This window comes from Lissotriton vulgaris, chromosome 2_1 (genome assembly GCF_964263255.1).
Source record: "Lissotriton vulgaris chromosome 2_1, aLisVul1.2, whole genome shotgun sequence".
NCBI lineage: Eukaryota > Metazoa > Chordata > Amphibia > Caudata > Salamandridae > Lissotriton > Lissotriton vulgaris.
In genome coordinates this window covers 1,701,928,764-1,701,946,590 of record NC_141687.1, presented here as the reverse complement: position 1 = coordinate 1,701,946,590, position 17,827 = coordinate 1,701,928,764, and the positions used below count along the sequence as shown (strand labels likewise).

At 48.8% G+C, this 17,827-nt stretch overlaps 1 protein-coding gene across 3 annotated transcripts in view; it reads left to right on the top strand.

Annotated features, from left to right (window-relative positions):
• Window positions 1–17,827, top strand: part of KDM1A (lysine demethylase 1A) — a 1,339,130-nt gene that overhangs the window by 688,558 nt on the left and 632,745 nt on the right. For all 3 annotated transcript variants that reach the window (XM_086957680.1, XM_086957681.1, XM_086957679.1), the window contains exon 12: window positions 17,684–17,757. In XM_086957680.1, the coding sequence (XP_086813806.1) occupies window positions 17,684–17,757 (74 nt within the window). The remainder of the gene's footprint in view (window positions 1–17,683; window positions 17,758–17,827) is intronic.

Below are 17,827 nucleotides of genomic sequence, written 5' to 3'. Positions count from 1 at the left end.
ATGATAAGCATGACCTGTGCTTATATAGCCTTTACCCGGACCACGTCTCGGACAAATGCAGAATATGTAGGTCTTTCCCTAAAAAGACCGTGAGGGACAGGGAAGGTCGCCTTCTCATCTGGCTCGACAGGCTTAAGGACAGAGACAATCTGGAATCATCTGAGGGCAGTGTTTCCAAGTCCTCAGAAGTCTCTAAAAAGAGGCCTAGGGTAACTTCCCCTGGCCCCTCAGACACTCCTCCTAAGAAGGCACACAAGTAGTCTTCAGAGGCAAGATCTACGACATCTTCAGTGTCTGTTCGGGACGATCAAACCTTTAAAGCCTGCTCCGTCATCTACCAGACATGCCCAGAGGACTACCTCAGTCACAACCACTGTGTCGACAACATCAGCGTCGTCGCCTTCAGCGTCGACGACGACGACTACATCCTCGTCATCAGGTAGACCTGTTTCCTCTGTTATACTACTGAAATCGTCGTCGACGACGAAGACCTTGTCGACGACGAGGACTACACCGACGACGACGGCATCGTTGACGAGCCCATCGTCGTCTAAGACGTTGCTAAAGAACCCACTGTCGACGACGAAGACGTCGACGAGGGAGTCGACGACGAACACGCCGACTACGAAGACGTCGTCGACGGGCTCGCCGTCGACGAGTGCACCGACGACGACAACATCGACGTCGAAGTCGTCGTCGACGACCAAGGTACCGTCGACCACCCCACCGTCGACGAGGACACAGTCGACGAAAGACTAGTCGTCGACGAAGACACCGTCGACGGAAGACTCGTCGTCGAAGTTGGCACTGTCTGAGCCATGGAAAAAATCCAGACTTGTGGAAGTGTCGGCCCTCACGCTACCACCGTCGACGACACCCTCGACGACGACAGGATTAAATGCTACGTCTGGCAAGACTACCAAACTGCACATTACCCCGGAAAAAACGTCTCCGAGCAAAGTGGAAATGCAGCCACCTCAGGAAATCTTCCAAAGTGAAGAATCTGAAGAGGATGACCACCTGGGTCCCGCTACTTCTATCTCGGACCTTAATGTCAAATGCCAAAGCACTGATGAGGAGCAGGAGGAGTTCACTTATCAGGAACACTCCGTCCACACTAGTGTCCGCATGGAGGTCACCCCCATGAAATGCCTACCGGCGACTCTTGTCAATGACCTGCGGTTCCTTGTATAAGATTACAAGCAACGCTTCCCGGAGGTGGACAGTGGGAATCAGACACCTATGGTACATACACCAGCGTCCGCCCCAAAACAGTCTCAACCTCTCCCTCAAACCCACCGTGACAAGGTCCAACCTCAGGTGGTGGACTCCTCAGACGAAGATGAGGATGAGGAGGAATTGGAAGAAGGAGAGGTCCAGGAGGTCCACTCGGACCAGGATGAGGAGGATGAGTATGTGGCGTCATCCCCAGCTTCACCACAACCACGCCAAGCGGACTCACTGCCTGTGGACATTGGCGGCTTCCACAAACTTGTGGAAAGGGCGGCGAAGAGATTCCATATGGTCGTGGAATCAACTGAAACGGAATGCTTCTTGCACGATTTCAAAGAGCAGACGCAAAAGTCGACTAAATCTATTCCAATAATAGAGTTCTTGTGGGAGCAAGGCAAGAAATTGATGCTGACACCCGCTTCTGTACCCGCGGTTGTTCCACGCCTGGACAAGAAATACAAAGCCCCACTTACAGCGGCGGCTTGCCTCAATGGACACCCCAAACCTGATTCGGTGGTTACGCAGGCGGCCCAGAAGAACTCCCGCAACCCTTCCTCCCCGCTGTCCGCTCCTCCAGACAAAGAAGGCAGGAAGCTTGACACGATCGGAAAAAGATTCACAACATCGGCCATGACCATCAAGGTGGCCAACTCCATTGCTTTGTTGGGTCGTTACAATCGCCAACTCTGGGAGGACATAGCCCCTTACGTAAAGGAACTGCCTGACGCAGTCCAGGGAGAAGTCAAGGCTCTCCTGGTGGAAGGTCAAACTTCAGCTGCGGAAATAATTGACTGTGCTATTGATGCAGCCATGACTGGCTTCCGTCAGCTTGCTGGAGCTGCTGTTCTGCGCCGTCAAGGGTGGCTAAAAGCGACGTCGTTCCGCCAGGAGGTGCAATCGAAGGTGCTGGACATGCCCTTCGACGGCCAGCATCTTTTCGGGGACAAGATAGACGAGGCACTGCAGACCATAAAGAAGGACACCGATACTGCCAGGGCACTGGGCACTTTGCAGTCCCGAAACCAGTCCTTTCGAGGCAACCGATCCAGAGGTCAGTCCTCTTATCGGGGTTCCTATCAGAACAGGTCCTCGTATTCCTACAATAACAAAAATCAATACCAGCACAAGCAACAACAAGGTCGTCAATCTTCACACGGAAGATCTAACTTCAGAGGCAAAAATCCCAAGAGGGGCACTGGCGGCCGCCAGTGACCGATTACTCCAGCCAGTCCTACCACCCTCTCCATCCTTTCAAATTGGAGGAAAATTGACCCATTTCCTCACCAATTGGCAACACATCACCACGGACCGGTGGGTTCTCCAGAGGATACAATTCGGCCATTCTCTCGAATTCACCAACATCCCTCCCAATACACCTCCCCAAAGGCGGGCGCACAAACACCTACGCCTGCTTCTCCAGGAACTTTCTGTCATGCTACAGAAAGGAGCAATCGAACGAGTTCCAGCATCCTTAAAGCGGAAGGGGTTTTATTCCCACTTCTTTCTTGTACGACAGAAGGAGAACAAGTGGAGGCCCATTCTAGACCTCCGGGCGCTCAACGCTTTCCTGCGGAGCCAATCGTTCAGGATGGTGACGATCCAAGAAATCCTGGGCACTCTGGAAAAAGGAGATTTCATGACATCCTTGGATCTCCAGGATGCCTACTACCACATCCCCATCCTCAAGCGTCACAGAAAATTCCTGAGGTTCGAGGTTGCAGGCCGACATTATCAGTTCAAAGTCCTGCTGTTCGGCCTCAAATCCGCGCCGCGGATTTTCACAAAGTGCCTTGCTCCGGTGGCGGCTTTTCTGCGTCAACTGGGTCACCAAGTATTCCCCTACCTAGACGACTGGCTGGTGAAAGCACCCTCACCCGAAGGCGCGGCCGAATCCTCCAGCGCCTGCACCAATCTTTTTCAGAGGCTGGGATTGACCCTCAATCTCAAAAAGTCCTACATCATCCCTACGACAAAAATCACCTTCCTCGGGGCTACCTTGGACACGGAGTGCGCAAGAGCCTTCCCCTCGAAGGAACGGACGGACAAGATATTGTCTCTGGCCACGGCTGTGGCAACAAAGACACACCTCAAAGTCCGGACTTACACATCCCTCCTGGGAATGATGTCTTCCTGTATACTCCTCATCCCTCACTGCTGACTCAGGATGCGCCCGTTGCAGGAAGCTCTCACGAGCCAATGGACTCAAAGTACTGGCTCTTTCGAAGACATTGTACGGATAACACCAAAAATATCCTGGGGTCTAGAATGGTGGAGGCGTCGCAAAAATCTAACCATAGGATTGCCGTTTCTCCTTCCGGCGACACCTCTGGTGATCACCACGGACGCCTCCTTGGAAGGATGGAGCGCTGTTCTCCAGGACCTTCGGATCAGCGGCAAGTGGGACGCTCAAGAAAAGCTGCTCCATATAAACCTTTTGGAGCTGAGGGCTGTATATCTTGCTCTACAGGCCTTCCTACCACGCATCCAGAACTCCCCAGTGCTCGTCAAAACAGACAACACCACGACGATGCACTATCTCAACAAACAGGGGGGAACGCGTTCGCTCTCTCTATCACGCGAATCGCAGAAAATCTGGAACTGGCTGGTGCTACACGGAATCCCGCTCAAAGCGGACTATGTACCCGGAAAAGACAATACCATCGCGGACGCCCTGAGCAGACAAAGATCCCTCTCCCACGAGTGGGAACTGAGCGACAACGCTCTGGCTCACATCTTCTCTCAATGGGGAGTCCCACGAATCGACCTGTTTGCCACCAGGGAGAACGCCAAATGCCCAAACTACGCAAGCTGGCATCCCCAACAAGGGTCACTGGGAAATGCTTTTTTCATCGGTTGGTTCAGCGTGTTTGCGTACGCTTTTCCTCCGTTTCCGATGATCCCGAGGCTCCTCAGGAAGATGAAGGCGGAGCCCTGTACCCTGATCCTGATTGCCCCGTTCTGGCCGAGACAACACTGGTTCTCGGATCTGCTTCGACTCTCCATCAGATCACCGATTCGTCTGAGGCAGCACCCGAACCTCATAACGATGTCCAACGGACAGGTACAGCACCCGAACCTCCAATCGCTCAAGTTATCGGCCTGGCTCCTGAGCACAGAGAGTTCTGTGACCTAAATATCCCACAGGACTGCAGAGATGTCCTGGCAAAAGCGAGAGCGGACAGTACAAACAAAACCTACTCTCTCAAGTGGAAAAGGTTCTGCATTTGGTGTTCAGACCAGGGCCTGCGACCACTCGCGGTCACCCCTGAACAGATATTACCATACCTCCTACATTTGGCACAGTCAGGACTGGCACATGCATCCATTACGGTTCACCTGGCAGCTATCTCTAGGTTCACCAGAACTTTCACAGGACCTTCTCTGTGGTCAAGTAGGCTGGTCAAGCAATTCCTGAAAGGGCTCTACAGATCCTTTCCGAGGCCTCGGACAGTCCCTCCGACATGGCAACTGAATCTGGTACTCAACCAACTCATGAGACATCCGTTTGAACCCATTCATAGAGCATCTATCAAATACATCTCCTGGAAAACGGCGCTCTTGCTCGCTTTAACATCGGCCAGGAGAGTTAGCGAGCTACAAGCTTTGTCCATTCAGGAACCATATATGCAGTTCAGACAGGACAGGGTGGTGCTGAGACCGAACCCTAAATTCATACCAAAGGTGCCTTCGGACTTTCATCTCAATGAACCAATTGTCCTTAGGTCCTTCTTTGCGAACCCTTCCACAGCAGCAGAAAGAGCACTGCATTCTATGGATCTCAAGAGATGCCTAAAGTTCTACCTGGATAAAACTAAGGCTCTCAGGAAGTCTTCACAACTGTTCGTGGCATACAGCAGACCAAGAATGGGCCTGCCTCTTACGAAGCAAAGCATCTAGAGATGGATCTCCTCGGCGATTGCATTCTGCCACGACAAGGCCGGACGGCCTTTGACTGATCATGTTACTGCTCATTCCACCAGAGCGATGTCCACGTCAGCAGCACTGTTCGCTGGGGTGCCAATCTTGGACATATGCAGAGCGGCGACCTGGAAGTCACCGCACACTTTCTCCAGACACTACTGCCTGGATATCGAACTTCAGAAGGATGCGGCAGTGGGCCAGGCGGTGCTTCGCCATCTCTTTCAGTGAGGTGAGCCTTCCTACATCCCGCCATCCAGGTATGCACATTCTTTGCTCTTGTGATATTCCAATTATGCTGTCCCCATGTTATATGATAATATATGCATTGTCTAACATGTCTGCAGAAGCGACTTTACATCACACATGTGTATATCTGATTGCTAGCTACTCTGATTCAGGCATGTGAATCTATGAAAGACACCCCAAATACTGGATAAGAAATGCGTTACTTACCTGTAACAGCAGTTATCCAGTATTAGTGTCTTTCATAGATTCACATGCAACCCTCCCGCCTCCCCTGGAAGGACTCACATCCCTCTCTAACAATATTACGCCAACCTAGCTGGGTGCGTACGAAAATCTGAGTACGTGAGGCTCCTCCCAGGAAGGTTCTAGAGGGAGGTCGGAGCTGATTGGCTGACTGTGAGAGTTTGGTCCTTTTTACATAAGGACAAAGAAAGGCTACTAAGGGGAGGCCCTTAGGCCTATTTTCCCTATGTATGTCTATAGGACATTACTTTTTTATGTACCGGAGGCTCCCGTCTCGACGACGGGGAATGATTCAGGCATGTGAATCTATGAAAGACACCAATACTGGATAACTGCTGTTACAGGTAAGTAACGCATTTCTTATGTACACCCCTCACTGCCAAAGCCCCGTCCCGAACATGGGATCGGCCTTGGCCACAAGTCCTGTGATGTATGTCTTACAGGCAGTTGTCTTGTAAAGAGGTGCTGGAGCACAGGTTTAGGGACAGAGGACAAAAGAAGTAACCCACCAGATGTTTGTGGCAAAGATAGCGATTGATGGTCATTTTAAAGGCAAAGCCATTTGTTGTTTGTTCTGCCCTTGGCTTAATATCTCCTGTGCGGCGTTGAGCATGCCCTGGCCACATGGACCAGTCCTGAAATGAGGCAAACCTTGGTGGCTACTCAGGGCAACACATATGATAGAGCTCAACAGAGACGCAATCAACACAAAGGGATTGACAGCAAGCAGCCTGCAAGTTCCATCTACTCCTACAGGACTACCGACTTTGTGCACTTTTGGTGAGCGCCCCAGGTGCAACGACTCCTCTTGATGCGGAGCCCTCTTTACAGTAAAGTACGTGTGTCCAGCGTTGGTCTACAGAGGGTCCCCTCTGACTGAGTATCTGACTCCTATCTCAATTAATTCTTTAATATTCATTCGTTGTGTTGCTATCCTCTACCTTAAATGTAATCTGCTAGTACGGGACATTCGTTTCTGCCCTCTTTCTGCCTTCTGTTAGACTCGTTTTTTGTGCCCTTCTGTCCTCTGTTAGACTCGTTTTTCCCTTGTTTTTCTGCACTTCTGCCCTCTGTTAGACTGGTTTTTTGTGCCTTTCTGCCCTCTGCATCACCACATCACTCAGCACTACCCCAACATCACTCAGCGCTACCCCACCATCACTCAGCGCTACCCCAGCATCACTCAGCACCACCACATTATCCCTCAGCACCACCACATTATCCCTCAGCACCACCACATTATCCTCAGCACCACCACATTATCCCTCAGCACCACCACATTATCCCTCAGCACCACCACATTATCCCTCAGCACCACCACATTATCCCTCAGCACCACCACATTATCCCTCAGCACCACCACATTATCCCTCAGCACCACCACATTATCCCTCAGCACCACCACATTATCCCTCAGCACCATCACATTATCCCTCAGCACCACCACATTATCCCTCAGCACCACCACATTATCACTCAGCACCACCACATTATCACTCAGCACCACCACATTATCACTCAGCACCTTCACATTATCACTCAGCACCACCACAGCACCACCACCACAGCACCACCACAGCACCACCACAGCACCACTCAGCAGCACCACTCAGCACCACCACCACTCAGCATCACTCAGCACCACCACATTATCACTCAGCACCACCACATTATCACTCAGCACCACCACATCACCACTCAGCACCACCACAGCACCACTCTGCACCACCACAGCACCACTCCACAGCACCACTCCGCACCACCACAGCACCACTCCGCACCACCACAGCACCACTCCGCACCACCACAGCACCACTCCGCACCACCACAGCACCACTCCGCACCACCACAGCACCACCACAGCATCGCTCAGCACCACCACAGCACCACCACATTATCACTCAGCACCACCACAGCACCACTCAGCACCACCACAGCATCACTCAGCACCACCACAGCATCACTCAGCACCACCACAGCACCACTCAGCACCACCACAGCACCACTCCGCACCACTCAGCACCACCACAGCACCACCACATCATCGCTCAGCACCACCACAGCACCACCACAGCACCACTCAGCACCAGTCAGCACCACTACAGCACCACTCAGCACCACTCAGCGCAACCACAGCACCACTCAGCGCAACCACAGCACCACTCAGCGCAACCACAGCACCACTCAGCGCAACCACAGCACCACTCAGCGCAACCACAGCATCACTCAGCGCAACCACAGCATCACTCAGCGCAACCACAGCATCACTGGCTCAAACATGTTCTCTCAATGTTTCAAGCTTTATTACAAATGTCACAAAAAGATGTTAATATTTCACTTCTGTTCTTGGATTTTCATCATAATAAAATACACTGAACATAATCTTCACAAAAGTTATTTACAAAAGTTTAAGCTGATGCCATTATAAATTACAATCACTTTTATTTAAGTATTAATTATTTAAAAAAATTAAAAGCCATTGTTATTTGTAATATCAATACATCTAAGTCACGTAAATACAAAACATGTTGCATTACAAATGCTATAGGTGTCACAGTTGCGAAGGTTATAACTATTGGCATTGTAAATGACAAAGCTATTAATTTAGCTATTTTCAAAAACAACACATAAATTAAAAAAATTGTCATTTACAAGACCAATAGCTCAAACTTTCCTAATGCGAGACTGTTGGACCCGGCCCATTAGGCAGGTTCACCCCTAGACTTTTTGCGTTTTCCTAGCCTATTTATGGAACCTGGTATTGGTGATTTTAGGCCTCTGCGCACTTTTTCACTGTGGTACAGTGTAAAGTGCTTGAGCTCCCTGTGGATGAATGGTGAGTGACCTGCCCTCCCATAGGAATGAATGGGGAATATGTATGCCCATGGTAGTTCCTGATGCGTGGGGAGTGCAGGGGCGAGTTTGGTATGAGAGAACTCGTGAGAAGGAATGCCGCAAAATGATGTATGCGACATGGCTGTGTCTAGTCTAGAAGTCCTACTTTTGGAAGTTGGCATATTTGTGCAAGTTGGTGCTAGCGTGTGATTGGCTGGTGAGCCTGGCCCAGAGTGCATGGGCCTGCTTGTGGATTGACTGTCTGGTTTGAGGATGACAGGGGCTGGAGAGCCCAGGAGGTTGTCTGAAGTCAGCCCATGGATGAAAGGCAGCATCTGCTGCCAGGGAAGTGGGAGGAGATGGCACCTGATAGTGAAGGGCTGTTCCTGTGTAACTACAAAGCTGGCTCCACCTCCCGCTGGGCGACTGACACCTCTGTCCCTGATACTGAAGGGGACTTCCCTCTAAACCAGTCCAGCTGGTTCTCACACTGCCTGCTTCAAAGGACTTCAAAGAACTTCAAAGGTTTTGCACTGTATAAAAAGGGGTTGTATCCCCTTCCAAATTGTTCTTGTTTTCAACTTGAATCTGCCAGGGGCTGCTGCTGCTTGAGCTAAGGGGAATCCCTGGCTCTGCCCAGCCCCTGGGCACCTGATGGACTTTCCTGGACTTCTGGGGGACCCCTCTGCCTTGCCTGGGCTGAGGGGGGGACTTTACTTTGCCCCCTTGGAATCTCTGGATCTTTAGCAGCATGGAGAAGCTGCATTTTCCTGCAGAAAGCGCTTGATTTACCTTCTAGCGCTTGGGAGCGCTGCTTTTCCTGTCCTAAGCACCTGGGAGTGCTTTCTGCTGTTATAGCGCGTGGGAGCGCTTTATTTTTGACTTGCTGGCAGAGCGCTGTGGTTATCCCGTGGGGGAAAGCGCTCCTGCCCTGTGACTGCCCGAGTGCTTCGTGTGCACTCTTATCGGATTTGCGGGTGCCACCCCGACTATGGCGCCCTTTGCGAGTGCCTACCTCGCCTATCTATTTTGTTCTAGTCTCGAGGGTGTCCACCCCTCGGTTTGCCCTTCTTAATCACCGCCGCGGCCCCTTCGCGCCGCCATCAGGAGGCCAGGCATCGTTCTGCCTGACACGGGGCGGGACTTCCGGTTTTCGGAGGAAGTCCCGCCCGCCGCCGCGCACCGATTGGCTGCCGGATCCCGTGGTGGATGGAGGAGCCCCGGGTCCCAGGAGGGGGCCCGGGTGAAGCACCGCAGCAGTGAAGGACCCGAGGCGGCCCCCGCTGCTGGCGGGAGAGAGACGGAATGCCTTGGAGCCACGAAGGCTCCACGTAGAGTCCCGGTCCCGAGATGGGGGACCGGGTGAAGGGCGAAGCGGAGAACCGGCGAGCGCCTGACCGCCGGTGAGTGGGGCTCTGATCGAGGCGGTTGGGGGGGTGTGTCGGGCATGCTTTCGGTGCCGCCCCCGTGACCTGGGCCCTGTCCTCCCTTTCTGCTGCCCGAGCAGGGCAGCGCTTTAGTGTTCAGAGTCCCCCGAGAGGGACTCCAACAGAGTTGGTGCTTGGGCGGCCCCGGTTGGCAGTGGGCCGCCCCAACGTGGTGAAGAGCCTGTCGAAGCTCTTGCGACATCGGGGGCAGTTTGATAATTTCGCCCTGAGAGGTCCCTGGCCGCATTTGTGAGATAGGGCGGCCCGGAGGGCAATGGGTCGCCCCAACGTTGTCCCGAGCCCCAGAGGGGGGCTCCAAAGACCCCACAGTTGTTTAAGAGCCTGCTAGGCTCAGGGGGGGGCATTTTTGTTGAGAGGGGATTTGTTGCAGAGCCTGTGTGGCTCCCCCATTTGTGGCGCAATTCGCTAGAAGGGCTACTGAAGGCCCTGCCACAGTTTTGATGATTCTTCAGGTGCCCAGCACTTTGTGGGCACCTGCCACGTTTAGGCCTTTCTGTGATGTACACAGTTGCCCAGCACTTTGTGGGCAACTGCCACGTTTAGGCTTTTGTACTTTGGACTGGCGCTGCATGGCAGCGCGCCCTGACTTTGGACCCAGGGCATCCTTGCCCCAACAAGGCCAGTTGGCCTAGGGACTGCCACAGGTAGTGGCTTATGTGGTGTAGGCGCAATGCGATTTCTATGCTTTTAAATAGTAATTGCCTACTGTGTGTTGTTTGCGCTATTGACTTATATTAGGCACCTCTGAATGTTTATGCATTATGTGTCTTCCTTTCCATGCGCTGCACCTCTGAATGGTTAGTCATCATGTGTCTTCTTGCGCTGCACCCCTGAATGTATTTTATTGCATCATGTGCTCTATTCTTACTCCTCTGAATGTAGGTTATTGCATCATGGGTAATGTGTCCTTTTCCTAGACCCCTAAATGCTGAGTGATACTTAGGTGGTTGTCTTTTCTACTCCTCTGAATGTAGGTTTATTGCATCATGAGTAATGTATTCTTTCTTAGACCCCTAATGCTGTGTGATACTTAGGTGGTTCTTCTTTCTTAGTACAGGTGGTCCTAGTAAGGTCCTGGTTCCTGTTACCAGTGGTTACTGGTTGTTATCTTTGTGATTACCATTTTATGTTTTATTATTTCTTATTCTAGAAGTGCTATATCTGACTATGACAGTGGCCCTTGTGGCTCTGTCTTGTGTACATAATCCCTGTGAATATTGCCCGTGCCAGTTGGCACCATGTATATGTGTGATTTTATCTGATGTGTTTTTACAATACAAAAGTTATTTTTATAATAACCTTGTGTGGAGTCTCTTCTGTGGTGTGCCTAGTATGTTGTTGCTGTTGTGCGCTGGCGCAAATGCTTTACACATTGCCTCCGAGTTTAGCCTTACTGCTTGTGCCAAGCTACCAAGGGGGTGAGCAGAGGTTATCTTGGCGTGTGACTTCCTTGCCCTGACTAGAATGGTGGTTTCTGCCTGGCTTTGGCGTCAGCCTTAGCCTACCAGAAATAGCCAGTTCTAACATTGTTGGTCAGCGGTGCGGATTTTGGAACTTGTGTTTGCGCAGTGCCATAGCGACAACTGGCTACATTACAAAACTCTACAATTGTTTTTTTCAGATAGTCACATGTTTGGGATTATTGTTTTTGATTTTTTTCCTCAAGAGTGTCATTTTCAAATGTGTTTCTGCGCTTTATGTTTAGTGGCAGATGAGAGAAAGTGACAGGGCGGGACGCCATTAGAGGGGGGAGGTTCCCATAGATTAGGAATCCCTTGCTGGGTCCCGTGTCCAATCCCAAATCCTGTCCCTGTGTGGGTAGATGGAAGAGAGGGAGTGTGAGGAGAAATGACTAGCTCAGGGGGGTGGTTGTTCCCTGAGTGTAGTGTGTGTGTCTGGATTCCCCAGTGTGGTAGGATCCAGTGGTGGCAGCTTAAATGTGTCCAGTGTATTAATTCCCATTCCCCGCTCCCAGAGTTTGGTACCTGTGTCACGTGTGGTCAGGTTGAGTGATCAGGGGTGGTGGAAACTGCCTTACCAGTCCGAGGGGGGGGAGTGTGCGAATGAGTGATGTGCTGAACTGGAGGAGTTGGTGTGAGTTTTCTTTTTGTTAAAGAGCTTGCATGAGAGGTGTACCTCTGGTGGTGTGCAGGAGGTCCTGCAGAGGCACTGGACAGGAAGGTGGATGTCTGGCGGTGTGCTAGATGTCTTGCAGAGGCATTAGGGAGTGGTTCCAAAAGGAGTGGCTTGTGTATCTGATGATCCTGTAAAGGGGAAGAGGTTCATGTGTAACCCAGCTTGGTCCCAGTAGTATGGTAGGGGTGTAGGGGCTCACGCCCTGTCTCAGTGGAGGCGGAGTGAGTGTGGGACGGTGTGTCCCACGTTGGCCTGAAACCCTATCTCAGGGCCTGGAGGGTTCCTTAAGGGAGCGCCAGGTCAGGGGCCTAAGCTGTACATAGGTCATTTGAGGAGGATCTTCCTGTGTCTAGAGGACGGGGAGTGTCTGTAACCAGAACTCCGGCGGTCCTAGTGTTGGGCAGTACCGCTCCTAAGTGGAGGGTGCAGAAGTCCTGGCTCGCTGAGCATTTGACCGTCTAGAGTGCTTGACCATTTGTGGGGCCTCTGGAGGTCGTTCCCCGAGGAGGGGGGAAAGCCGGGTTGGGGTGTGGCCTGACCTGGGAGGAGTACTGGAGGAGAGTGTGTTGCTGATACGCCGCTGGCGTGTGCTCTGTCTAGCCTGAGACATACTGGAACCGGAAGGGGGTGCAGAGGGACGGTGTCCTTACTTCTGACCCCGGTGTAACCTGAGGGTTTAGATCTTAGGTTGGGAGATTAGGAAACTTCTAGGTCAAGAGGAATCTCTACCAAAGTGGATCAGCTGAAGAGACTGAGGGGGCTGCCCTTGCTGTGTGTTCTGGGGCTCACCTGCAGTTTGTTGTTTCCACCAAGGTAGAGGAAAGGGGGCTTTGATGTGTGCTGTGTCCCCCCACCTGCTTGAAGAGGAACTGTGCTGTGTGCTTTGTACCTCAGAAGTGAAATAGTTTCCAGGTGGTAGACCAGTGATGGAGTGAGGTCCTGATCTGGTAGGAGAATTGTGTTCTGGTGAAGTGCTTTTCTGTGAGGGTGCGGAAACCCAGAAGTAGAGGTAGGGTGGGGCATTCTTGCCCGTGACCTCTGGTCAGCCTGAGGGTATGGTCCCTAGGTTGTTGGATCAGTGGTGGTTGTAGCTACACTGAGAGAGAGAGTGGAGCATGGCTATTGTGTGCCAGGGGTTACTACCCCCCACTCTGTGGATTAGTTAGGACCTGTGATTTGGATGGCCTATGGCCTGGTCTTGGCTGTGGATGACTAGTGTGTACCAGTGGGGTACCCTAGTTGAGTCAGAGAGTTATTATTTGGAGGAAACCATGTAGGTTCAGAGTGGCGCAAAACTGGACGGTGTCCCTGCTGTGCGAGGCCGTGTCCGTGGTTTTGTCGCCCAAAGCAGTGAAGCCCATCAGTGGTGTGATTGGTCTACCCTGCGTTTTGGCTGGAAGGGGGTTGTGTTGGACCCGGCCCATTAGGCAGGTTCACCCCTAGACTTTTTGCGTTTTCCTAGCCTATTTATGGAACCTGGTATTGGTGATTTTAGGCCTCTGCGCACTTTCGCTATTGACTTATATTAGGCACCTCTGAATGTTTATGCATTATGTGTCTTCCTTTCCATGCGCTGCACCTCTGAATGGTTAGTCATCATGTGTCTTCTTGCGCTGCACCCCTGAATGTATTTTATTGCATCATGTGCTCTATTCTTACTCCTCTGAATGTAGGTTATTGCATCATGGGTAATGTGTCCTTTTCCTAGACCCCTAAATGCTGAGTGATACTTAGGTGGTTGTCTTTTCTACTCCTCTGAATGTAGGTTTATTGCATCATGAGTAATGTATTCTTTCTTAGACCCCTAATGCTGTGTGATACTTAGGTGGTTCTTCTTTCTTAGTACAGGTGGTCCTAGTAAGGTCCTGGTTCCTGTTACCAGTGGTTACTGGTTGTTATCTTTGTGATTACCATTTTATGTTTTATTATTTCTTATTCTAGAAGTGCTATATCTGACTATGACAGTGGCCCTTGTGGCTCTGTCTTGTGTACATAATCCCTGTGAATATTGCCCGTGCCAGTTGGCACCATGTATATGTGTGATTTTATCTGATGTGTTTTTACAATACAAAAGTTATTTTTATAATAACCTTGTGTGGAGTCTCTTCTGTGGTGTGCCTAGTATGTTGTTGCTGTTGTGCGCTGGCGCAAATGCTTTACACATTGCCTCCGAGTTTAGCCTTACTGCTTGTGCCAAGCTACCAAGGGGGTGAGCAGAGGTTATCTTGGCGTGTGACTTCCTTGCCCTGACTAGAATGGTGGTTTCTGCCTGGCTTTGGCGTCAGCCTTAGCCTACCAGAAATAGCCAGTTCTAACAGAGACCTATTGCATTGCAAATGCTTGTTATATTAGGGGACATCCAAGTTCTGATTCCCTGGTGGTGACAACAGCGAGGAAAAGGGCAGCGACCCAAAGTATTGGAGATGCGCCACCTCCAGATAAGACAAATAAGCGTATTGATGTGGCAAGGAAGAGGGTGGCAGCTGGACACGCCAATCACAGGCGTATAGCTAATTCAGTAGGACTCCTACACTGATACAACAGGGCAACATGGGATGAGATGGAAGATCTTATTCAACATCTCCCTGAACAGTACAAAAAAAGAGGGGAAGGCCTAGTTTCAGAGTGTATACAAGTGTGTAATGCAAGCATCCGTTGCACCCTAAACAGTGCAGACAGGGCTGCAAGAGGAATAAATCCCTCTATAATTCTACAAAGACATGCATGGCTGCGCATCCCAGGTTTAGGACAGAGCTGCAACTACATCTATTTAATATCCCATTTGCCGGGAAACACCTTTTTGGGCCAGAGGTAGACTCCCATTTAGAGAAGATAAAGAATGACACAGACTGCTAAACCTATGGGAGCCTTGCAGTCTCCTACAGCCAGACAACAGTTCTTTTGAAACTATCAGGGAAGAGAGGTTTCCAAAACCACAGCTCTGAACACCCAAACTTACCAAAAATTAAAGCAGCAATACCACCAGTAAACTGGCAAGAGCTATTACAAGTGGGGGGATAGGGGGGGGTCAAACAAAGAGGGGCTACAGCAATTCTACTAGATGTGGCCAGTTGTAACATCAGACGTGGGTGCTAGACATTATCTGCAGGGGTATTGCCTACAACTAAAAAGGCCTAGTCATATAGGAAATTATTTGTTTATGCAAAGATTAAGCAAACCAAGAAAGGGGGAAGGTAATCATGGGCACCACTGATACATCTTAAAGTAAACCCAAGGTCTCATCCTCAATCTTTAAGTTGCCAATAAGAAAAATGAGTGAGTCTAATAACATTATAATGAGAATTTGCAGTTTAGTTTATTAAATGTTGGTATTGTTTTTTATTAATTTTGTGGATACACGGGACAGTGGAGTGTTGAACCTTTAAGCTCTTAGAATCAGCAGAAAATTGTGCATAGAGGGTTTATTAAGGGACCACATATTTAAATTGATGATAGCTCTAACCTACACCATAGATCTGGAATTGTACATCGCCCTAACAAATAATTTTTTCCCTCGTTCTTAGTTAACCACTGGTGTGAACACCCTGAGAAAGGCTACGGCCGAAACGCGTTAGTGAAGTCAAATATCTTTTACCAGTGTCTTGTGAAAATCAAGTGTATTTAAGGTCCAAACAAAATTACCATCGGAGATCAGTCTTTATTGTACGAAAGACAAATTGTTTATTGTATATCAACTTATTATAACATCTGTACTATATTTACCAAGACAGTTTTGTCATAACAAAAGACGCTCATGCTCCTTAGGCTATAAACATACTGTTTGATAACCTGTGGTTTGTTATTAGATAGGGAAAGACAGAGACACAAATGGACTCTTGAACCAATTGTTTTACATATGTATGTATGTCTTTTTTAAAAGATGAAATACTTTATTGTGAAAGACATGAACTAATTTATCATGAGAAAATAATATAAAAGAAAAATAAGAAATAAAAAAAAATATATTTTTGTATAAAATATGAGGTTTTTGGTTATGTGCATAGAATCCAGTTCTATGGTTTAAATGCTACGTAATGTATCTCCAGCACTAAGCCCGGTGCACTACGTTTTCCAAACAAGTATTTTCCCTGTTAGGGTTTCATCCTTTTTTCAGGGGGCCCCTTCTGGTGCTTTTCAAGTTATAAAACCCAGTGGCAGTCAGCACAGAGTAATTATAATTAGGACCACATTTGTTTCCATAGGAAATGTATTTTTGGTTTACTATGACTTTAGTGAAAGTTTTGTCAAAAAGCACCAAAGTTTCCCTCAAAAATGTCCTCCACCTCAGATCCTTGCTGGAAAGCTTTTTATTAGACCAAAGATAGCAATAACATTACGCAATGCCACACTGCACATTCAAATCACGGGGAGGGCAGGAAATAGCCCCACCCCTCCCACTCTTCTTCCTGTACCGTGACAGTGTAATCACAGAGTGAAAGGTTTTGAAGCGTTTTGATCGTGTTTATAGCTCGGATCATATGTAACTCTCACTTCACACTTTGTGTCTGTGTCATTTGCAACACTTAAACATCTTCTTCACTGCACTATTTATCACTACTTTGAAGACGTCCCCGGACGGTCTCTTCCTCTGTAATTAAATTGATTGTAAATATCAATCATTTAGAGCTAAATTCTAATTCCTCTGCAAGCAGAAATTTGCTCAGGGATCGAACTTACAAATTGTGTGATAATCGCACACTGAATGTTTCCCTGATAAATGTGGACCGATTTAACCTGCCGGATCTGTTGGGGGAGAAAAGACTGGTAAAACAGCAAACATGCAGAACTTGGTGTGTTAATTATCAATTTGACATGCTTTGCCTCATTTTGAAGTAGAAAAACTAGAAATACAGATTAAATAACCTAACCTATTACCTCACTTCTTGCAGTTTCAGCTTTAATAGGTACCTAATTTTGGTTATGGTTTTTGCTGTGAGTGATTTCTATATGGTTTGCAATATATTCAGTTTTATTCACAAACCAACTGAGGTTACATGTAAGAGGAGTAAGTCACTGGCATACAGAAAGAATGCCTAGAGCTAAATTTAGGGTAGAAAGAAGTTGACTCTTCCAGCACTTAAGGGAGTTTAGCCTGTTCTTTGTGTGAATTAGTCTACAGTATTATTTACCCGTATCCAAATGCACGTGCAGCGATAACCTTCACGATGCTCGCCAGTAACAATTGACACTTTTAGCAGACACAACAAATTTAAGTTCAGCTCTTAAAGTTCCACACCTGTAACAACGACACATCCTGATTGAATATCATCTAGCTTTGTTGTATTGAGTTTAAGAAGACTGCTGCCTCATGACATTATGCTCAATAATGTTTATATTTAAAAATCTTTTTGTTCTTATGAGTTAAACATTCATTCCCAAACTGATTTCCCTCGTCTTCGTGTGAACGTTAATGATACCAGCCCCGAAGACCAGTAAAACGATCTCCGTGCTTATCTGTGATAAACCAGCCTTTGGATTTGTTAAACAATGGCTTGCATGCAATCTTGAATGCAAACTGTATAGCTACATTGCTAATAGAGATGTATTCAGTTCTCATTGTGAGTAGTATCAACCACCATAGGTAACAGATTTTTTCACGATCTTGTATATTTGCATTTAAGGAGTATGATGATCTGGCAGAAATTCAAGGAAAGCTTGAAGAGAAACTCCAAGAACTTGAAGCCAATCCTCCAAGGTAAACCATAAATACTATGCCCAGATGATTTAATTGTGTGATTTTGTAACTGTAAAATATTGTCTCTTAA